Below are 25,078 nucleotides of genomic sequence, written 5' to 3'. Positions count from 1 at the left end.
CTTCATAAATTGAAGGTGGATCTTTTAACTTGCTACTTTCTTTTTCTTTCCATCTCTCTTCTCTTTTCTTAGCAATCCAATTTCACACATATAATCCATCTTGGTGAGACAATGCTTCATCCTAGGGATATTTGAATTTCTCTCTATAGTCCAATCCATGGATTCAATGCCTTGGACAATATCAATGCTCGAAACACCTTCCATATTCTCACTTGGCCAATTTATGTGGAATGGAAAGCTATCATGCAGATTGTCCATGTTGAATTAATATGTGGAAATATAGAAAGGGAAAGAGCTATCAAATAAGAAATGGAAGGTAAAGACGCTTGTGCGTGTGCATGTGCGCGCGCGCACTATAGAATCAACTATGGAAGGTGACACCATATGAGAGAGAGGAAGAGCACTTGCTATGTCAATATCGACTATGGAAGGGGATGGCATGCGTGCGTGCACGCACGCATGCATGCGCGCGCGCGCACACACACACACACACACAGATATATATATATATATATATATATATATATATATATATATATATATAGAGAGAGAGAGAGAGAGAGAGAGAGAGAGAGAGAGAGAGAGAGAGAGAGAGAGAGAGAGAGAGAGAGAGAGAGAGAGAGAGAGAGAGAGAGAGAGAGAGAGAGAGAGAGAGAGAGAGAGAGAGAGAGAGAGAGAGAGAGAGAGAGAGTGTGTGTGTGTGTGTGTGTGTGTGTGTGGAAATCATCATGGGAAGGTCGGAATAGGCTGTTACAACCAAATGTTTTTTTAAACAAGAAGGAAAAAGAGATCCCATATAACACCAAACAAGAAATCAAATTTGAGGTGTGCTCCACCAAAATTAGGTAATGCCCTTGACTATCCATGTTTTACTACCAAACCATGCTTTCACCCCCCCATCAAGTAGGCTTTGACTTGTTGACCAATTGTAGTTGTTTAGTTATGCACATCAAGTAATTTTTGCAACAAGTTCTAATCGACCCCCCCCCCCCCCCCCCCCTCCCCCCCTTCTCTCTTACTAGTCAAAGTTATAGGGTGCCAGGATTGGGATGTTGTATTTCCTTTTCCCTTCATCTAGTTCCCTTGAATTAAATACACTAATCACTCTAGTTGTTGGAAATGTCAAGTGAATATGCTTTTTCTATTAGTGGGCACTAGTTGTGGCTAGCTAACTTTTTCTAAAGGTAGTATGGTAGTGTTTTATATTTGGACCTTTCATCTATGAGAGCATTAGTACTAATCTCTCTTGTCATTCTCAATATAACTTGAAGGTATGCAAGTGGAATTATTAGCTCATCCTTAGAGTCCAAATTGGCGATTGTAATGGCCCTAAAATGGAAGTTTGAATTTTCTACTTCAAGGCTTATGACTGTGTGACTTGGATGATGAGTTTGGTGCCGAGTTTTACTTTTGCTTCAACTACTCAAACCAACATATACAATTTGCAAAATATAATATCTTGAAATGGATTGCTTTGAGCTTAGTGTCTATGTCCCAAGTCCACCTTTGCACAAAGGGACAACAAGATTGAATGCAAATACCATATGCTTACACTAAGCTTATTATCTATGCCTCAAGTCTTATAGGTTCATCACCACTAAGGGATACCAAGATTTAATGTAAGTATTTAATGCTTGCACTAAGCTCAGTATCTACATCCCAACTTTTTTGGATTTTCTAGTAATGGATGTAGAGCTTTAGTGCAATCATTTATGTTACCTTAATTTAGTTGTGAAATCTAGGGATATATACAATCTTATACAACACCTAAAAGTATACACCGACTTGTGTAAAGTTACCAAGCAATGTAAGAAGAGCAATGACATTTTAGTACTCCTTCTAAATACTACAAGTGAGAAATGGGCACAATATAACTTTTCAATGTACACCATATAGGTAGCAAAGTAGTCATGTTACTATTGTAGGAGTCATAAATAAGGGGTTTTCCAAAATTCAACGCTCACAAGACTTGACTCAAGAAAGAGTGAATCCCTTGAGGGGCACTTTTAACACTTCCGAATGAGCCATTTGGTGAACCATTGTTTGTCCTTAACTTAATCGACCATGGGTTTACTTATTAATAGGACCATGACAAATTTCACCAACCCCACTTAGTGTACACAACTCATGCTACATTTCTTTTGTAGCAACATCCTCTTTTTCTACATCAAGAGTCACACTTTTCTTTTCACCATAACAATTACACATCTCATTAAAAAAAAAAAAAGACATTTTTGCTCACTCTAATCTCACATGTAGAAGGGGTAAAATGACTAAACCCTTTCTGCTAAAGAGACAAGCCGATGAAAACACATCTTGGTCCTTTCCTTAGCTCAACTAGTAAATGCACATATGTTAAACATCTCAGCACTTTAAATGTTAAAAAGCAGGTTTTCTACCCATAAACTTTCTATCAAGTGTCATCCATGACTGGCTATAATATCACGCGTTTCCTTCGACTCAGTCCATGATGCATGCAGAATTTTAGTAATATGTTTGTTATCCCTTTTTGAAACTCCAATTTTCTACAAAGTCATAATTAAAGTTTGAGAAGAAGTTTTGGCGATTGTTCTCATTCAATTTGAAGTGATAGGTTCTACCTTTTTGGTTGCTATCAACATATTCTTTGTGAGGTAAGCATGTTTAGCTAATGTTCTTTAATCACATAAACCATTTTTAATATTAATGAGAAGTGGGGGCGGGGCTTATGTGAAGGCTTTATCACTTGTTTTATTAGCTTAATTAGGACCATGTCATTTATTTGCAGTCATTGGCGCATGGCACCCGCCAAGGAGTGAATGGTGGGCGAGAAACGTGGAGTGATTGCATGGAAATGTACGTCGGAGGGGGGATCGTTGGGATCGAAGCTGCAGCCTGGAAACATGGGGGTATTCATTCAGATTGATTATACAAATCCGTCGGTTAACTGGCTTGTCGACGTCTCATGAACTGATCCATGTAACACTGCGAGATGAATTAGTTTATTGCAGCGTGCCCACCATCGGCATTAATAGCGCCATGCCATCTTACTCTCGCAGATGAGCTGCAGTATGGAGTGCTCTAGCCCTTGTATGGCCACATCGATGTACTTCTGTGCTCTGATTATCGCTGGATTATCATCATCATCTTTGTCATTAATCAATCCTCCTGCATCAGCAGCAGCTGCAGTACTGGCTCATGGGGAGGGCGACCCCCTGCCAATACTATACAAAGACCCCTCTCAGCCCATCGAGGCAAGAGTCAAGGACCTTCTCAGCCAAATGACCCTGAATGAGAAGATCGGACAAATGATACAAATCGAGCGTTCTATCGCCACTCCTTCAATCATCACACAATACTTCATCGGCAAGATCTCTCTCTCTCTCTCTCTCTCTCTCTCTCTCTCAATTCTTTACACATTGTCTAGGGACTTGCACTGGGTGGACTTGCATTTTGCCCAAAATAGTTTGCAAGAATCTTACTTTAGGTGGACTCAATGGGGTTTTATATCATTGCATAGGGAAAATTTTGCTAGTAGTATGGAACAATGAAACCAACACTTCACAATTTTTTTTTGCCTTGGATATGCATATACATTTGTTACTCTTATAGCATCCTTAAGCCTTGGATAGAGTTTTGACTGCTAAATTGTTGTAATTTTCCAACAAGTTGATTTGCATTGGTGCTTACATGTATATTGCATGTCCCTTGTGATTCACATTCTTGAGTGGCCTTGCTTACCACTAGTTCATTGAAAGATGTGATTTATGGACCAGAAAGATTTTGTCTTTATTGTCAAATGAAATGCCACACTCGCAAAGTATGTTGTTTTATGAGGGACTACAACTTACAGACTTCTAGGTGGACTAGTAGTCAAATCAAGATAAACATGGATATACTTTGAGATGCCTTGAAAGATTCAATTGGGATTGGTAGTAATTGACACTTGTATAGTAAGAAGTTTCCACATTCTCCAATAGATGATAGCGTCTCATAAGGTAGTCAATTTGAGAATATAAAGTGTGCTACTTGCATGGGTATGAGCAACTACATGCACCAAAAGTTTGCACAATCCTATCATTAAGCCTCTTCTTTACATAGGGATTATTGCATGCTATCCATGTCATGAGAGTCAGAGTATCAATCTTTGCCATGTTTCATAGTTTAGGAGGTTGGCAATCAAATCCTTTGTCAATCTGGATAAGGGCTTGGAAATTATGCTTGTTTCTCAAGGGTCTAAGCAAGCATTGATGTGTCGTACAAGCCAAATCCTTAGACATGTATACATTTTTTGTATTGATTGTACATTAATTTAGAGGAAATCGCATATGCAATAATAATTTCTATAGCATAGGCCTAATGGCTTCATATATTACTCTTGCCCTAGTTTCACAATAATGGATTAATTCCGAATTTGCAAGTTGCAATTTGGTTTCTCAACTGTGTTTTTAAGACCGTTTCTTTTGTACTTTGTAAGTTTCTTACAACGTAAAGAAGGTAACTAAAATATTTTAACATAGGCCCATCATTTATCAAACACATGGTTTTCTTGTGTGAAGCATAGTTGACAGGCTTCAGTATGCCTAACGTTCCATTACCTTGGCACAAAACATTAAGAAGTTTCAATGAAGGGTCCACCAAGATTACTATCCCCTAGTTGTGAGATTTATATAATTGTATCAAGCATCATGATTGATATGTCTAAAGCTCTATTATGATTAGTCACTAGTTATGCCTACACTTTTGGAATAGTTATAGCTTTTAGCATACTCACTTTTCCTTATGTTCACATTTAAAAATATTATTTCCACCAATTCTTTGTTATCCACTTTGTGTGTGTGAAGAAGGAAAAAACACAAAAGCACTATAGTTGACATCACAGCTCCCTTTGTTCATTGTCTCATCTCTTTTCTTCTTCATCTTCCAATGCTTCCCACATACTTATTATGTTATTAGAGCTTTACTTACAAGCAAACAATATTCTAGAAGATAAAGGTAAGTAGCAATAAGTAACGAAGAAGCTAAGCACAAGAAGGAAGCAATCTTTAAATAGGCACCTTCGAAGAATGTACATGATGCAAGTGAAGCCATTTCCTTTGATTGAGATTTAGTTCTTCTCAAAACCATTATGTAGAGATAGGTGATGACTCCCATCATTTTAATGCATTTCCTAGAACTGTTCTCTATGTATGAAACATGGTGAAATAACACAGTCGTTAGATGAACTCATATGCCAAGTATCAAAAGAACTAGACACCTATCTATTGACCAAGGCTCAAGAGTTGCAAGTGAGGTTCAATCCTGATGGTGTTTGAGTGGAAAAATACATAGCTTAATCACGAAGGGCAATACAATTGCTAGGTTGTTTACATCTGACATTAATGTGCAAGCTGCAAAAGCTACTATGTTTGTACATGGTTTAGTTGATCAATTGCAGATTTGGACATGTGGCATAATACATCGGTCGTGTAAACATCCAAGAGTTGAAATCTATGCAGTCTGCCAGCTTTGCTTTTTGGCCAGGACCCATAAACTCTATTCTTGATTCACCCCAACCATTAATTGGTAAGAAGATCAGTAACTCCATTGTGAATTTTGGCCTGTATACCTAGAAATATATCTGTAAGAAACATGGTCTTCTCATCTAATACAGGAAATCTTGCACCATTGTTGTTCGTTGCACTTTCAAATTGTCTCTCCAATGATCAAATACAAACTCTGAAGAGATCAATACTTGAAACAGTGATGCAGATCTAATAAATAAATAAATTGACCATAATGTGCCTCCACCAACAATCTATCTTATAAGACATCTGTTCAGAGGATCATGTACTCCAAGTAACCTGTGCATTGGTCTGCATCACCAGAAAAATGAATGATGCTATCAGCTTTCAACTGTCAAAAATCATGAGGCATCCTTGAGATTTGGAAAAACTGAAACTATCAGTGCAACCAGTAACATTATTAGTCTATTCTGTTTCAGGAAGTGTCTTAAGTGGAGGTGGTAGTGTACCAAAACCTCAAGCTTCGCCCAGTGACTGGGCTGACATGATAGATGGATTCCAACAGTCAGCCTTGAGTACTCGGTTGGCTATACCACTGATCTATGGAATAGATGCCGTCCATGGACACAATAGCCTGTATGGTGCCACAATCTTCCCCCACAATATTGGCCTGGGCTGCACAGGGTAAATTCTCAGGTTTAGACATGATTCTTCTGGTGCAGAATACTCTTCTGATGTACATTGATGATTAATTTTTATCAGAGAACCTGATTTAGTTAGAAGGATTGGCCAAGCAACTGCCCTTGAGGTGCGGGCAACCGGTATACAATATACGTTTGCTCCATGCCTAGCTGTAAGTGTGTTTGTGTCCACACTTTTCAGAGCAGTTGAAACATCCACATTCAAGAGGTTAAAGATGGGTGTTATCTGATCATCCCTGCATCTCGTAATATTTTTCATGTGATCGAGGTGCAGGAATAATCAGACAACGTCCTCCCAACAAATCTTAGAAAGATTGGACATGTCAATTACTTTCATCCTAAAGACTCTACTAAGAGATATCTGATAATTTTCTGTTCTGAAGGTATGTAGACATCCATTTTGGGGAAGATGCTATGAGAGCTACAGTGAAGACCCTGATCTTGTCAGAAATATGACCGATATCATTGTTGGACTACAAGGGGAAACTACAACACCTTCTTATCCCACAGTAGTTTCACAGTGAGTATACAGCCATACCTGCGAGCAAGCATCCATAAGAGAAACATCAGAACCTGCATTCACGTTGATTTTTGTAATCACTTACCTTGGGCAGTTTTGCAGAGAAAATATAGTGGCAACTGCCAAGCACTGGGTTGGTGATGGTGGCACTGTTGATGGTATAGATCAAAACAATACAGTTTGTAGCTACCAGGAGCTTTATGAAATTCACATGGTGGCGTACCTTGATGCCATTGCAAAAGGAGTATCTAGTGTCATGATCTCTTTCTCCAGCTGGAATGGAGTCAAAATGCATGCCAACCATTTCCTAATCTCTGAAATTCTGAAACAGCAATTGAACTTCCAGGTAAACATGAGCATGTAATTACCCCTTTATGAATAAGAGTGCATTTCAGACTAGCAGGCAAACTTCCTATTGTCAAAATTTGTCGATGCAGGGATTTGTTATTTCTGACTGGCAAGGTATCGATGGAATCACAAATCCACCAGGATCCAACTATTATCTGTCAGTGAATGAAAGCGTAAATGCTGGAATTGATATGGTAATGTCCTTCAAAACCACATCATTGATGCAACCTTGAGCCACAAAGACCTGATTCACAACAATTACGTTTAAGATCTATATTGAGTAAATTGATATGCTCTTATAAACATACATTAACCAACCTGTTATCCTGCGCTTGAGTCTCAGTTTAGCTGTCATTATTGCCAGTCCTCATGATCAGCCATTTTCTGCATCAGCAAAAAGCCTCATAATGGCACTGATTTCTTTTCTATTCAAGGGATACAGAGAGGCTAGCCTTACGTTGGAATGTTGCTTTTGTTTGCAGTTTATGTTGCCTTATGAGCTTGACACATTTGTCAATACCATTACAAACGAGATCCAAGCAGGCACAATATCCATGGATCGAATAGATGATGCAGTGACAAGGATATTAAGGGTGAAATTCATTGCTGGCCTCTTTGATTATCCATTTGCAAACAGATCCTTGTCGGATACAGTGGGTTCCCAGGTAAATGCAAATATTGGGTCTGGTTTGAAATCTACTAGATGAAGTTGATGAACTGTGAGCATAGGGCATGGTAAAGTTGTTACTACAGGTACAGTAAGTTGTTAAAGCATGTGAGTTTGTTCTTGTGATTTCTCTCCAGACCTAGGCACAAATTATACAGGGTACAGTAAGTTCTAAAGCGTGTGTGAGTTCTTGTGAGACAAAATAGAGACAAGTCACAAATATAGGTATAGTAAGTTTTAGGGCATGCTTGTGAGGTTTGGCGCACTATCTGTGGGGAAGACATCTGTCTGCAGTCAGTTTTGCCTGCAATGTATTGAAGAGATTACCCATAGCATCCTCAATGCGGGTGATGATGATCCTCTCTTTTGTGTTTAAGCTTCAGATCAGAGTCAATACCAAAACAAGTAAGGGGCATCTCCAAGCATCTCCCAACAATATATAGTTGATAACATACATCTCATACATATATATAGTTGATAACATACATCTCCCAACAATATATAGTTGATAACATACATCTCATACTTCCATTATACATGTATGGGCATGAAAGTATGATTCAGACCCCTAGGCTGAATCATACATTGCCCTAATTTTTCTCTTGAAAGACTAGAAAAATATAAGACTGATAAGTTGAACCTTAATATGAACTGCGGACATTTCAAAAAAATCTTCCACTTTGAAAAACAAGCATAAAAGTCATTGAAATTTCACAAGGGTACTATGAATTTTGAGATTATAATCGGCCCACAAAGATCACAAAATGTCACGACTCATAGTACATCATAGTACTCTAGACTCTATAGAGGCCACTCAAGAGACTGAAGACACAAGGGTCAAGACTCCAAATTGTAGACTTGCTCTGGCATGTGCTGCTCAAGTTGACACATGAGTCATTTTCATCTCCAGCATCCTCACCCTCACCCTCCATATCCTATGGCACACTAGACGTACTAGCACTTGATGGACCTACTATCATAGGAGTTGAATTCTCATCATCTTCCTCTCTAATTTCCTGCAAAGCAAGCAGCCTTTCATCATCCTTTTCCTTGTTTAGCATTTCCAAGGTCACTTCTATCTTCTCAAATCCTTTCTTTCAACTTGCTTATGAGATGCAAATTGGTGTGTATAAAAACAAGCTTCTATGTATTCTTTGGCTTAAACTTGTTCCTTTTCTTTGTATGAATGAGAGAAAAAGTGCTCCAATTTCTCTCACATGGTGAAGCACAAGTGCCTTGAGACAATATCCTAAGTGCCAAGTATGAATTTGGTGTCTGTGCTCCAAAAGTTTCCCACTACTTCACACCTTGATGCATCCTCTTCTCATCCTTGGCAATAGGACACACAAATGCACCTGACTCAGACTTATACTTATCCAGTTCATCATATAACTCCCCTTGAGCACTTATATCATAGTTTGAAACACATTCAACTACATCCATCCAACCCTTACTCACCTCCCTATCATTGTCAGGATTCTTTGCTCTCCAAATAAGATAGAGCACAAAAGTGTTAAGAGTGAAGCAATGCAGAAGCATATGACCAAGACAGAGAATGAACAAAGAGAGAAGAGAGAGAGAGAAAGAGATAGTGGAACACATAAAATATGCAATGAAGAATGCTACATAAGGAAGCAAATATGTACATGGGTGCAAAGTGTATGTCTCCACCTCGAAGATCTCACAATCTGTGAACCCCAAGGCAATGTCCACGATAAGAAATCTGGAAACTTGAGATCAGAAACTATGAAAGTATGTGCTAAAGACAAAGCAATAAATGGCCTATGAAAAAATGGAAAAATTATGCTTAATGTAGCCGACTATACTATCCAACGGCATGCTACTATCTCCTTGGACCAGTTGATGTGGCGATCAGCTCTGTGCTACCACGTGGCACTCCTTCCTACTGACATGGCACACCTGTGGACTATACTGAAGTGCCAGCACACACAAATGACAAGAAATGCTTGTCTAGGAGGTGACAATCTCTAACACCCCCTCTCAAATCCTAGATAGGGCAGAAGACTAGGGATCTGGAGTGTTGTTGAAGTAAGGCCTAAGGAAGCACTTTCGTAAACAAGTCTGCAAGATTTTCCTTTGTCATACAAGAGACCAGGTCAATAATCTCATCTAGAATCTTCTCCCGAATGAAATTGTACTGGATCTCAATATGCTTTGTCCTAGCATGGAACACAAGGTTCCGGACCAAGGCAATGCAACTCTTAGGTTCACTCATGAACCCGGCCAACACACCTACATCATAACATAAGTCAATACAAGTATTGAGAAGCCAGATCAAGGAGCCAACCATTTGGCCGTAACGGGTAGCATCTGCCAAAGGAGAATCGAAATCAGCTATAGCCTTCCAATTCCAATCCATAGGAGTCATAATAGACTTGCAACCCTCGATCTCACATGTAGTCAAGAGCTCCTATACATACCGTTGCTGGGAAATAAAGATCCCCCTCGGAGTCTGATAGATCTCATGACCTAAAAAGAAATGAAGCAGTCCCACATTTGTAATCTCAAACTTCTCATGAAGTGCTGCCTTTTATCTGCTCGACCGTCTGGAAATGGTCACCTATCACAATCAAGTCATCCACATAAAGGACAAACAACACACGACCTCCACTTGAGGTGTGAACATAAAGCTAGGGGTTGGCATTGGAATGCCGATACCCCAATCTCTCTTGGAAAAACGAGTCAATCTTCTCATTCCAAGCACAAGGAGCCTGCTTAAGGCCATAAAGGGCCTTCCTCAACCGGTACACCTTACCATTAGAAAAATTGAAGCTTGGAGGCTACTCAACATAGATCTCCTCCTTCAACTCCCCATTCAAGGAGGCAGACATCATATCCAATTGATAGACTAGCCCACCTTTGGCTAGCCAAGGCAAAATGGCACAAACAATAGTCATCTGAGCTATAGAGCCAAAAGTATCATGGAAATCAATGCATGGGTACTGTGTAAAACCTTTACCAACAAGGCGGGCCTTGTGCTTGTTGTCCAACGTGCCATCACTGTGATACTTGGTTTTGAAGACCCATTTGACTCCAATGACCTTCTTATGAGAAGGCTTAGGCAGCACAAGGTACCAACTGCCATTCCTCTCAATTGACTCTAACTTTTCCACCATCGCTCTCCGCCAATGATCATGTTGTAAAGCCTCTTGTGAAAAGGTGGGCTCTCGATCTTGCATGGCAGGATTCATCAGAGAGTAATTAGTGTACACAAGCCTGGTGTGATGTGCCCGGTTTCTCTAAAAACGCCTCGGGCCATCCTGTGACTCCCACTCCTTAGGGACCCCCTCAATCCCTACATCACGAATAGTGTCACTAGTCCAATGAGGAGAAGGCCGAATCTCTCCTCGTCGCTCTCCATCTGCTGAAGTGTCTAGAAGGTCCTAGGGCTCAATTAGTGAGTTTGATGGTTGAGAACTAAGCTATGTTAAAATATGCAAGATCTAGAGCATGGCTATGGTGGCTTGTAAGCATAGACTAAACTCATTATGACATTGACTGAAGACCACAACTGTTACAACAGTGAATTAGGTTCCAAGATGGAAGCTTGGACTCATAAACACAATCTTGTGTAGGACACAAGTACAAGACTGACACTAACTGATAAAGAAAAGCATCATCATGTATTCATTCATCTATCAAAAGTGTTAGTCAAGTACAATGCTTTATAGTTGTTGGATGGCTACAGTTTTCCTCTCTATGCATATGGGATTCAGTCTACCTGCATGTCCTAAGCCCAGAACTGCCTCATACAAAGAGGCTACAATAGGTGTGATTGCAAATATCTCAACAACCCTCCTCAATCACAACTAGAAAGTACAAAGTGTGTAGAGGCTTTAGTGAAAGTAACACCTGCAAAGTGTGGGCACACCATAAACATGGCAAAACACCAGAGGCTGTCGCAGAAAAGGCTAAGTGTGGGCAGCACAAACATGATGGTCATCTAGAGGCTGTAGCAGGGGCCTTACAAAGGCTGTAGTACAAGGCTACATGAGGAGTTTTACAAGCTTATGATAAAGACATTTGGGCTAGACATTACAAGGCTAAAAAAGTCAGTAAAAAATAGGATCAAGGACCGTGAGGCCCTTGGGGTTTTTAGCATTTCTTTTGACATAGATCTTCGATTCATTGCAATTCTTCTTGTCTAGCTTCGTGTACTTGTACTTCACTTTGTTTGCCACTTCAAGGTCTTCATGATTTTTTTGCTTCTTATTCTTATTCTTGTTCTTTTGGTCCTCTTGATCTGCTTCTTCATTGACTTTTCTTGCAATAGTTACATTAGTCTTTATGTCCATGTCCCCCTCAAGCAAAGGTATCATTGTCTTTGAGGCGGAAGAAATGTCTTCAAAATCTTCAAATAAATTCATCGATTTCTCTTCAAAACAAGTAAATCCATCCATACATGCAAGCAAAATAAACAAGTCTTCCATGTAGTTGAATTGAGCAACAAGAGTAATGTTACTCTTCATGAGAAGGATCTTCATAAAAGACTTGATTTTGGTCATTCCCATGATGGAAATCAGCTTCAAATGACTGAGAATAACCAACAATGAATTGATCTTTGTATGTGTTAAAAGACACAAGTAGTGGTAGTGAAGTATCAAAAGATACTAGTTTGAAATTTGATGTTTGTTGCTTGAGTTTGACTTGATGATCTTCAAAAACTCTTCATATCTTCCCCTCCTTGCTGATTTGATGGTTGAATACTTGCTGAAAACTTCAGATTAGAGTGACCTTGGATTGGTTTAAGTGGCAGGAGAGAGAAAATGAAGAAAAAATGAGCTTGAAGGTAAGTGGCTATGGCTGTCCTGTCAAAAGAGGGACCAACGACTGGTAAATGAGCTCCCACGAGCTCCACAGGTCGAATCTGCTCAAACCCTTTAAGATGGAAGACCCTCACTAATGGATCTAACTCGCCCTAAGAGGGTTTCTACTCATTTTGCCCGAGTTGGGAGATCTAAGCCTTGAAAGTGGTCACTATCAAAACTACGCCCAGATTTGGAAAAATGCAAATGTTGGGCATGATATGCATCAAAATCCTTGATTTTTGTGCCAACAAGTTGCATCTTGACCTGAAGAACAACTCTCGAGAAGAAAGCTTAAAGAGATATGGCATGGTTGATGAGATATGGCTGCTCCAACTGAGGGTAGGTGTTGTCCATAGACACAATTATGGCAGCGACTCTGAAAAGAGGTAATGCTAAAGCTATAGTTGCCCAATCTCAATGATTGAGGTGCCAAGGAGGAGATCTATAAGTAGAGAAACACTTCTCCAGAAGGAAGTTTAGAGAGATTTGACCTGTGGAGAGAGACATGAAAGCTTCAAGCTGACAGGTTGCCGCTGGCTATGGCTGCCATGGAAGCTTCATTGAAGGTAGGAATGCAAATGAAGTTGGAGATAGGGTCCATTACTCAAATTGAGCTGAGAAGAGATGGAAAGGAGATTAGAGGAGTGAAAGGAGAGTTGGGCCATACTCAGTTGAGCTCTGATACCATGTTAAAATATGCGGGATCTAGAGCATGGCTATGGCGGCTTGTAACCATAGACTAAACTCATGATGACATTCACGGAAGACCACAACTGTTACACAAGTGAATTAGGTTCCAAGATGGAAGCTTGGACTCATAAACACAATCTTGTGTAGGACTGACAAGTACAAGACTGACACTAACTGATAAACAAAAGCATCATCATGTATTCATTCATCTATCAAAAGTGGTAGTCAAGTACAATGCTTTATAGTTCTTGGATGGCTACAGTTTTCCTCTCTGTGCATATGGGATTCAGTCTGCCTGCATGTCTAAGCCTAGAACTGCCTCATACAAAGAGGCTACAATAGGTGTGATTGCAAATATCTCAACAAGCTCCTTATTCAAAGAAGAATCTTCAAGAGGATTCATGCCCAACTATCACTGCGAGATCTCCAAGAACGGGGTGTTCCTCACCCCCCTCTGTGGTTGGAACTTCCACAAATCGAACATCACGGCTTGTATAGACATCCCACTTAACGGGATTAAACAATCGATAACCTTGAGACTGCGAGAGCTATAGCCCACAAACACTTGTCTTTTGGAATCCACTTCAAATTTGTCATGTTGTGTTTTTGGGATGTGAACACAAGCATCACATCTAAAAACCTTAAAATAAGAAACATATGGCTTAGACCAAAATACCCCTCATAAGGGGTCATACAAACAATAGCAAAAATAGGGGATCGATTAAGAATATGGATTGCAAGAGCCACAACCTCAGCCTATAGACATTGAGGTGTCTATCAATGCTCCATCATGGTACATGCCATCTCGATCACACTGCAATTCTTATGCTCCAATATGCCATTCTCTTGAGGGGTGTTTGAGTTGGCAAACTCCTGGTGGATACCATGATCTACACAAAAAAGAGCAAGCTCATTAGGAAAAATTCTCCACCCTTATTTGATCGTAAGGTCTTTAGTTTCCCGCCCGGTTGGTTCTTCTCAAAGAGCAACCAATCCGTGAAATTGAAGAAAGCCTTGAACTTCAACTTCAAGAAATAAGCCCATGTCATCCTGCTGTAATCATCCACAATTAGCATGAAATACAAGCTCTCTTTAAGGGAATCCATCGTCATCGGTCCACAAAGATGGGTAGAAACAAGCTCCAAGGGTGTTGAAAACCACCTTGAAGCCTTGCCAGGAATAGCATCACAAGTTTGCTTCCCATGAATGCAAGATACACAAGGCTACCAGCTCACCACAATATTCGGCAAATGTTGAACAAGCTATCCCTTAGACACCTTCCATAGATAATCATAATTGAGGTGGCCAAACCGAGCATGCCAAAGCTCCAGCTGTGTTTGAGAGGTAAGAAGAAGAGAAGTCAAGGCAGAAGAAGACCACAACTTATAGACTCCATTCTCCTCATAACCTGAAGCAAGGACATGTATCGATCCACGATCAAGAATCCGATAGGAATCCACATCAAACTCGACCAAGAGGCCAAGGGCACAAATCCTGTGCAGCGAAGGTAAATGGTATCCCAAGACCGCACATAAAGCACCTCGGATATATGGGCACCACCTTGCCCATCTAGAATAAGATGAATGTTACCCTGGCCCTGAATAGGGATAGAAGAACTATCACTAATGAGAATTTGACCATGCAAAGACTACAAATGAGCAACACCTGTTGAAGAAGGAGTCATGTACCATGAGGCACCATTGTCAATAATCTACTTCCAAGTGTTTGGGTCCATCAACATAGTATCAGAGGCCTTCAGGGTTGATGCCTCAACCACCTCCAAGTGGAGAAAAGTAGCTAACAAGGGACCAGTCCCACCACTCCAGAATCCTTGAAGATTTCTCCTTCTCCTTTTCCTTCTTCTCCTTGTCATGGCAATCCTCCTTCTAGTGACATGTCTTACCACAGATGTGACAAGTGGACTTCTTTTCCTTATCCTTCTTTGATTTGTCCTCTTCCTCCTCCTTTTGGTCCTTCTCCTTCACGAAGAGTCTCTGACCGCCCTGAGGCAATCAAGGAATAATAAAAACCACTAAAATGGGGCAGTAGCTATGAAAGAGGATTTATCGCCGTGTCTTCAAAAGTGATCACCTTCCCTGCGTTTTGTACCTACATCTGAAGCTGCCTTAGCTTGTTAATATGCTCCTGTATAGAAGATGACTTGTTAACACTCATGGTCCTTATCCGCACTTCCAAAGAAACTTGTTTCATTATGGTCATGCAATTATACATCTGATCAAGCTCTATCCATATCTCCTAGGCCATCGTCAAATGCTCTATATGAGAGATCATAGCTGTAGTGCATGAGAGAAATTAAAACGAGCGGATGCAAGCATTTAGTTTGTCCCAATATGCCTGAGCCTTTGCCAACTCCAACTTATCACTTGTAGAGAGTATTGACTCATCTCGCGAAGAAGAACGATGGATAATCTTCCTAACAAGGTCTGCCAAATCATAGGACTCCAAGATGGTAAGCATCATAACCTTCTAGATGCGGTAGTTTTCGTCATCGAGCTTTTGATTTGATGGAAAAGCTGGTAACACAGGCACCTTCTAGTCCATGATCACCTGAAACTCTATCTCGGCCTTAGAAGACATCTTCACCTAAAATACTTGCATAAAACACAAAAAGTAGCACCCCCTAACTGTGTGAATGCAGCCTGCTAGGGCCCTTCTCTGCTTGTCCCAGTCCTTCTTCACCTGGGCCGAAGGTGATGAAAAGGTAAAATCTGCACTTGAAGGCCCAAAACGCAACCTTCTTCCCTTCTCAAATAGCAAAAATTAGTTGTAGCTTCAGCAACTCTGCTTCTTTCTCACACGGCCACACTTGCCTCAGCCTTGTTCTGATGTGCAGCCCTCATGCTCGCCCTTGAACACTAAAAACGCAGCCTTATGTCATGTTGAAATGTCCATGAATAGCAACAACATTCTTGGTTAGTCCATCAAGAACATTCATTGTAACTTCTCATCATCTTCTTTTATTAAAGAAAATTCCAATAAATTTCATACATCTAGCATAATTAGTAACATCATTTAAAGCATCTACATAACTTGAATGTGTCACGAATCGCTTGAGTTGCTGCTCTAAAAACACACCATAGTCATAAAAAGAAGCTCAAGAACACAAGAAGAGAGATGGAGGGTAAGATTTTTTCTTGCTAGTTTCTTCTTCTTTCACACATAATACAATGTACACAAAGTATAGATAAGACAACATGAAGGAAAGTGACCTACTAAGTCAAATAGTGCATAACTAACTATACTAATTGATTGGCGTTATAACTATGCCAGTTGTAAGCAGGTATAACAAACCAAATATAATAAAGTGATAAGTCAATGGCCATGTAAGGATCATAATGACCACTGACGTGCTAATTGTAGATATGCGGACCCATCTAACTAGGTGGTCTATCATGAATATCTGCATATATTGAGCTTGCCATCTCAACACTCACCTTCAAGCTTAATTTTATCTCTACAACTTAAAGTAAGCTTTGAAATTTCTCAAGCTTCTCTACACCCAATGCCTTTATGAGAATGTCAATTATCTGATTCTATATGCTAACATATACCAAGTCAATATCTCCTACAAGTACCTTTTCTCTCATAAAGTGGTAATGCACCTCAATGTGTTTTATTCTAGCATGAAACATTGGGTTTCTAGCTAGCTATATGCTACTCGTGTTGTTATAGTGAATGACAATTGGACCATCTCCCTACACATCTAAATCACTCAATAACTTTTCAGCCATACCACCTCCATGCTGTCGTAGTAGCACCTCTATACTCTCTCTCCACACTTAGCAAAGGGAAAAAGCCTATAATGCAAACTGGACTTCACATACCTCAACTACATCTAAATGAGACTTTCTAAGTATTTGTATAAACACATTGACAAGACCAATATCATAAGTCAAGTCTGGCCTTGTGATATTCATGTAAATCAAAATCCCTATTATTCTTCTCTGAACATAGTAGGGTCTTTTATATTACCCCCAACATTAGCACTCAACTTTACATTTTGCTTCAATGGCACTGAAAGAGGCTTGCATATTGTCATACCATACTTGGATAACATATCCAACCCATATTGCCTTTATGATAGCCATATACCATCATTACATTTGATCACCTCAATACCAAGAAAGTACCTTAGCTCACCCAAATCCTTCATCTCAAACTTCTTTTTCAAAAGGTCCTTAACTTCAGCAATTCCACTATCACTGTCACCTATAATAATCAAGTCCTCCACATAGATGGCTATGATGACCAAACCTAAATCTCCCTTTCTCAAATAAAGTGAGTGTTCAATATCATAAACATAAAAGCCAATGTTAACAGGATACTCTTCTATCTTATCAAACCATTCTCTAGATGATTGCTTCAATCCATAGAGTATCTTATTTAACATACACACATATGTGGAATGCTCTAAATCCTCATAACCTGATTTTTGCTCCATTTACATCTCTTCTTGCAATTCACCCATGAAAAAAGGCATTCTTTACATCCATTTGCTGTAAACTCCAACCTTTGGCTATTCCCAACACAATCACATATCTGACACTTGCCATCATCCTAGCAATTGGATTGAATGTCTCTTCATAATCTATGCCATATGTTTGAGTATAGCCTTTTGCAACCATCCTAGCCTTCTACCTACTAATAAAACTATCTACAATTTTCTTAATTTTGTAGATCCATTTACACCCACTAATAACTTTCTTTCCCTTAGGCAATGGTACTAGATTCCAAGTATTATTGGTCTCTAATGTAGCCATCCCCTCCATCCATTGTTGTATCCCAATGAGCATGCCCAACATCATCCTCAAAACAATTGGGACTCAATATTCTCAACCATCTTTACCATATAAGTATAATGGTGAGTTACATAACCTTCAAAACCAAATATTTTAATAGGGTATCTAACCCTACTAGACTTGCGTACCCCTAGATCACTTAATGGATCCTTTATATTACTATGTGCTCTTTGTACATTTACTGTCCTAAGACTGAAGTGAAGGAATATCAAACTCTCTAAACCATTGGAATCTTCATCAAATCCCAAATGACAAATAGATACATCATTACCATCTGACACTTTTTTTCTTTTCTTTGTCTTTATCTACAACACTTTTAGATGCACCTAAAGGTGTGGGGATACTCCTTAGTCTCATAGACCCAGGGCTAATTATAGATGTAGTACCATATGATGTTTCTGGTCCATCAGGGCTACATATTTCTTACTTTTTTTAATGCACATAACTATCATGATCATCATTATCTTTCAATGCATCACTACTAGATGCATAACAACTCCTCATCTCATAAAAAATAACACCCCTGCTCACTCTAACTAAACTCACCTATGATAAGGTTATAATAGCAATACCCTTTTTGCTACAAAGAGTATCCAATGAAAATACATTTTTTAGCATTTGGATTAAGCTTATTTTATAGCTTATATAGCACATGAATATATGCAACACACCTAAACACTTTTAAGTATGACACATCAAGCTTCTTGCATGTAAAGCATTCTTCAAGGATCATTCCGTGAATTGCACATGTGGGGATTCTATTCACAATAGTATGAATAGAATTGCACATGTGGAGATTCTATTCACAATATAGACAATAGTATGAATAGCTTCATATCATTTTTTTTTTGAAAAGTTCTTGTTAATATTGTGAATTGCACATGTGGGGATTCTATTCACAATATAGACAATAGTATGAATAGCTTCATACCAAAAATGTTTTGAAAAGTTCTTGTTAGCCACAATGCCTATGAAATTTTTGCAATATGCCTATTTTTCCTTTCTATAAACCCAGTTTGCTATGCAATATACTTGCAAGTAAACTGTCTCTTTATCCCATGAGACATCAAGAAGTCAGTGAACTCATTGGAGAGATACTCTCTGACCTCAAGCACTTAGCTTTTAAGCATGTTTCTATTTCAACATTAGCCTTGAAAGTTTTGAAGTGCTCAAACGTATCACTCTTTTCCTTCATGAAATTCACCCACAACTTTCTTAAACAATAATCCATAAACGTAACAAAATATTTATTGCCACTAAGTGATATATTTTATGTAAGCCATTAAACATTTATATATAACATCAAGTATATTTCTGTTCATATCTCTATCATGACATGGAAAAGATTGTCTTACTTGCTTACCAAACTGACATGCTTCACACACTTTATGAAATTCTACAACTCTAACAGGCAACCATGTAAGTGTCAAGATTGTGGGAGAGAAGGAAGGAGTCTCACTTGTAGCATTCTTGCTTGCACAATGGGGGAATACACACACAGGTGGAGGCTGAAAACAGTTTTCCTCTTCTTAGTTGTGTAAGCCAAAAGAACTCAAGTACAAAGAAATAGAAGAACCCTATATATGGGTCTCAAACCAAACTCAACTAACTAAGGTGGCATACTAACTGAGCCACGAACTAGAGTAGATAAGGATAGCTATCATCTAGCTATTATTCATGGGCGGTGTACCAACCGCATCTACAGCTAACAAGTCGGTGATATAAATGCACAACGGTCACCCTGGCATATCACGAGTGGAGCTCGATATCTCAACACTCCCCCTCGAGCTCAATCCCAATTCCTGCACACCAAGCAAGTCTCTGAACTTGCGCAGCTTCTCTGCGCCCAATGCCTTCGTGAATATGTCAGCTACCTGATCCTCTGTTCTGACATAAACTAGATCAATAAGACCTAGTAAATGTTGAGATATCGAGCTCCACTCGTGATACGCCAGGATGACCGTTGTGTATTTATGTCACCGACTTGTCTGTGCAGACGCGGTTGGTACACCGCCCATGAATAATAGCTACATGATAGCTATCCTTATCTATTCTAGTTCGTGGCTCAGTTAGTATGCCACCTTAGTTAGTTGAGTTTGGTTTGAGACCCATATATAGGGTTCTTCTATTTCTTTGTACTAGAGTTCTTTTGGCTTACACAACTAAGAAGAGAAAAACAGTTTTCAGCCTCCACCCTTGTGTGTCTTCCCCCATTGTGTAAGCAAGAAAGCTACAAGTGAGACTCCTTCCTTCTCTCCCACAATCTTGACATGGTATCAGAGCCTTGTTCGTGGTAAGGAGCTCAAGAAAGCAAGCCAAGCTCGCGGTGTTCTGGTAAGAGGAGCAGTGTTGCTTTCATTTTTCTGTTTTGGGAGCAGATCTCTGCAGGTAGCACAGCCGGAAATTGCAAGAGTGCATTGTCTCAGGTTGAGACGCCCTTCGCGGTGAAGCAAGAGGGCAGTATATGGTGCGGGATAGAGCTTTAGCTCTAGGCGACCCTGTTTTTTTGATTTGAGGTCATTTCGGGGCCTGTTTTGGAGGCGGAAGTTTTTTGCACGCACTCAGGAAAAAGCCCTGTTTTATGCTGTGCGACCACTGTTCTACAGGTCGGTGAAAAGTAACCACAGATATTGCATCGTATGCTCGTGTGCAGAGACATTGGGAGTTACAGAATCATCCTTGGTTCCTGTTTATGCAAAATCGTCACTAGGAAGTGACTTTGTGGTCAAATACCACTTTCGCCAGTTTTGCAGATTTGCCCTTGTGAGGGTGAAGCTGCGTTTTTTGCAGTGACAGAATTTTTTGCAGTATTCTTTAATGGCGTCTGATTCTCTTTCACAGATTGTAACTGAAAAGCTTGACAAGAACAACTTCCAAGCATGGAAGTTTAGAATGACGAATTTCCTTATGGGAAAAGGATATTGGGAATTTGTTGCAGGAAATGAAGAAGAACCAGTTCTTCCCGATGTTCCCAATCAACAGCAAATGCAGGCATTCAAAGCATGGCATGAGAGAGCCAGGAAAGTTATGTACTGGCTGTCTATCAGTATTTCAGACTCTATGATTGTGCATATTCAGGATGCAAGTACGCCAAAGGAGGCATGGGATACTTTGTCAAAAATGTACAGCACAAATACTCAAGCCAGGAAAATGCAGCTCAAGCAAGAGTTGCATAATGTGCAAAGAGAAAATATGAGCATCAACGACTACCACATGAAGGTGAAGAAGATTGCAGATGCACTTGCTTCCATTGGGTCGCCAGTGGAAGATGATGATTTAGTTTCTGTGACCTTGAATGGTCTAGGAAAGGATTATGCACAGTTTCGGACATCCATTTCAGTTCGTGAAAGATTTCCTGATTTTGAGGAGGATTGCTCTTCTAATTTCTGAGGAGCAGAGAAATGGTGGTGCATCTTCTTCAGGAGGAACTTCAAAAGAAGCTGTCTTCTACTCAAATGCTGGAAGAGGTAGAGGCAGAGGTAGAGGAGGCCGATTTGGAGGCCGTGGCAGAAATCAGAATATGCAGCAAACTCAAGAAAACCAGTCCTATGGAGGAGGACGTGGTAACTCTAGAGGCAGGGGGAGCCAAAGAGGTCGTGGTGGATGGCAAAGAGGCCAAAATACAAACAGTAATGTTGAATGCTATTACTGTGGTAAAATGGGTTATATGGCTAAAGACTGCTATAAAAAGCAGAATGACATCATGAATGGAAAACTGCAACAAGGGAACTATGCATCTTCTAGTAGACAGGGTGATGACCGAAATGAGCATTTGTTTATGGTGCAGCACATGAACAATTCTGTGACAAGTGCAGAAGAAAGCAATGATGTATGGTATGTTGACTCAGGTGCATCAAACCACATGACAGGTCATGCAGAATGGATGGAGGATGCAAGGAAAATGGAAAAACCAGGATTTGTGGAGACTGGTGATGATACTGCACATCCGATTGTGCAGATTGGAAAAATTCCTTTGTTTATGCAGGATGGGAAAAAGAAATACCTGTCCGATGTATTTCATGTCCCGAATATCACCAAGAATCTGGTTTCTGTTGGTCAAATGGTTGAACAGGGCTTGCAGGTCAGATTTAATCCTCATGGATGCTTTGTTGAGGATATGAAAAATAAAGGTCGCTTGATAGCAAAAGGAAAAAAGAAGGGCAGAATGTTTACGTTGGATGCAGACATGTCTGAATTGAGTGCAGCAATGTTTGCACATGGGACCGGTGTAGTTGCAGATATTGATATCTGGCATAAACGCATTGGTCATGTTAATGTACCGTGACTTAAATCAATGCAGGCCCAAAATATTGTTGCAGGATTGCCTAGATTCAAGGTTGCAGAAATGCATAAGGTATATGAAGCCTGTCAGTTTGGAAAATAGGCAAGGAAACCATTTCCTAGACATGTTCAAGAGAGTAAGAAGCCATTGGAATTAATCCACTCTGATGTGTGGACTACTAAAGCTACATCTCTTAGAGGCTGTCATTATTTTGTTACTTTTATTGATGACTATAGTAGAAAAGTTTGGGTGTATTTTATGAAAAAGAAAAGTGAAGTTTTTGGGCATTTCAAAACTCTTAAAGCGCTGGTTGAAAAAGAAATAGGCCTGCAAATAAAATGCCTAAGGTCAGATGGAGGGGGAGAGTACCTCTCAAATGAGTTTGCAAGGTTCTTGCAGGAGCATGGCATAAAGCAGCAATATTCATGCAGTCATACCCCACAGCAAAATAGAATTGCAGAAAGAAAAAACAGACATATTGGAGAGGTGTCTCGTGCCATGCTCAATGAAAAAGACCTGCCAGATTTTTATTGGGCTGAAGCAGTTGCTACAGCAGTCTACATAATGAACAGGACTCCCACTGCAGCAATACATGGGATGACTCCAGAGGAGAGGTATACTGGTAGGAAACCAGATATTTCTCATTTGAAAATTTTTGGTTGCATTGCCTATGTACATGTGCCAGATGAGCTGAGATCCAAGTTGGATCCAAAAGCTGAGAAGTGCATCTTTATTGGTTACTCTCTGCAGCAAAAAGGGTATAGATGCTATAACCCTTCTACTCGTAAGTTTACAGTGAGCAGAGATGTTGTTTTTGATGAGATGAGTAGCTGGTATAAACCACTAAATGTGATTGATGATATAGATGCACAAAATGGTAATGCTGCACAGAATTCACAGCAGCAGTCACAAAACATTAGTGGACCTGGAGCGTCCTCTAGCAGTGGTTCACATTCTTCGCCATGGACAGGCAGATTGAGATCAGGAGAATCTTCTCAAAGCAATGCAGATAGTGGTATGCAGGTATCACGAAAAGGAAAAGAGAAGGTTGATCAGCCCATGTTTGATGTGAATGCAGGTCACTCTTATGTGGATGGTGAATCCAGTGGCTCAGAACAGAGCATTGATGATGAGTTGGGTATTCCTTCTATTGTTATACCTGGAGTAAGGAAGACCAGGGATGTTTTGAGAGCACCTGGGAGTGAACCTACTTTGCGCAGGTCTACCAGAGCTAGGTATCCTGTGGATAGGTTGAAATATGATGGATTTACAGCCATTCATTATGCATATATGGTTAAAGTGATACATGAACCAGAACCTACTTCTTTTGAAGAAGCCATGGGAAAAGAAAAATGGGAGAAAGCCATGGATGAAGAAATGGATGCCTTGGAAGCAAATGCTACATGGGAATTGGTACCTTTGCCTAAAGGTAAGAATGCAATTGGCTGTAAGTGGGTTTATAAGGTGAAGCACAATGCAGATGGTTCTGTGAATAGATACAAGGCAAGATTAGTAGTCAAGGGGTATGCACAAACATATGGCATTGACTATGAAGAAACATTCAGTCCGGTTGCAAGGATGGCAACCGTAAGAGCAGTCATTGCTATGGCTGCATCAAAGGGATGGTCTTTACATCAGATGGATGTAAAGAATGCCTTCTTGCATGGTGATTTGCAAGAAGAGGTCTATATGGAGCAGCCACCAGGTTATGTGCATGCTGTTCATCCTGAGTTTGTTTGCAGGTTGAAGAAAGCTTTGTATGGCTTGAAGCAAGCACCTAGAGCATGGTCTGACAAGATAGGACAGTATCTTGTCACTATTGGCTTTCAGATTTCCAAGGTAGATTTCTCACTTTATGTGAGAAAAACAGAGAAAGGTATTATGCTGCTTGTCATTTATGTTGATGATTTGATTATGACAGGTGACAGTGATGAAGATATCCTTCATGTGAAAATACTATTGAAGCAGAAGTTTGAGATGAAGGATTTGGAAGAGCTGTGTTATTTCTTGGGCATTGAGGTGATTAGATCACCAAGTGGGATACAGCTCTTGCAGAGGCAGTATGGATTGGACATGCTGTCCAAATATGGGATGACAGGCTGTAAGCCTATTTCAGTTCCTTTGGAGCAGAATGTGAAGCTGAGCGCAGATGCAGGTGAGCTTCTGGAAGACCCTACTATGTACAGACGCATAGTAGGAAGCTTGATTTATATGACTATTACCAGGCCAGATTTGAGCTATGCTGTTGGATTGGTAAGTCAGTTTATGCAGGCTCCAAGGAAATCGCATTTGGATGCGGCTAGACGCATACTCAGGTATGTGAAGTCCACATTGCAGTATGGACTATTTTATGAGACTGGGGTTTAGATACAGCTGCATGGATACATTGATGCTGATGCTGGTAGTATTTCTGATAGACGATCTACCAGTGGATATGTGTTCTCTTTTGGGAGTGCTGCAGTCACTTGGAGCAGCAAGAAACAGCCTACAGTTGCCTTGTCGAGCATAGAGGCTGAGTACAGGGGTGCAGCAATGGCTGCATGTGAGGTAGCTTGGTTGCATAAGCTACTTTATGATATGCATCAGTCTACAGATGGGCCAGTTGTCATTTATTGTGACAACATGAGTAGTATACACTTGGCAAATAACCCAGTCTATCATGCTAGAACAAAGCACATTGAGGCATTATCACTATGTGCGGGAGAGGGTTTTACTAGGTCTTATTGATCTAGTTTATG

At 40.1% G+C, this 25,078-nt stretch overlaps 1 protein-coding gene across 1 annotated transcript in view; it reads left to right on the top strand.

The window, feature by feature from the left end:
• Window positions 1-5,061: 5,061 nt before the first annotated feature.
• The window catches only part of LOC148027471 (uncharacterized), a 92,396-nt gene continuing 72,379 nt past the window's right edge, over window positions 5,062-25,078 (top strand). The window contains exons 1-7 of the mRNA XM_087689184.1: window positions 5,062-5,544; window positions 5,963-6,167; window positions 6,246-6,336; window positions 6,568-6,704; window positions 6,807-7,050; window positions 7,142-7,246; window positions 7,535-7,717. Of these exons, the coding sequence (XP_087545310.1) occupies window positions 5,472-5,544; window positions 5,963-6,167; window positions 6,246-6,336; window positions 6,568-6,704; window positions 6,807-7,050; window positions 7,142-7,246; window positions 7,535-7,717 (1,038 nt within the window). The 5' untranslated portion in view covers window positions 5,062-5,471. The remainder of the gene's footprint in view (window positions 5,545-5,962; window positions 6,168-6,245; window positions 6,337-6,567; window positions 6,705-6,806; window positions 7,051-7,141; window positions 7,247-7,534; window positions 7,718-25,078) is intronic.

This window comes from Lygodium microphyllum, chromosome 12 (assembly GCF_053477565.2).
Source record: "Lygodium microphyllum isolate KBCC chromosome 12, Lygodium_microphyllum_v1.1.10, whole genome shotgun sequence".
Lineage (NCBI taxonomy): Eukaryota > Viridiplantae > Streptophyta > Polypodiopsida > Schizaeales > Lygodiaceae > Lygodium > Lygodium microphyllum.
This window is presented reverse-complemented; position numbering and strand designations above follow the sequence as displayed.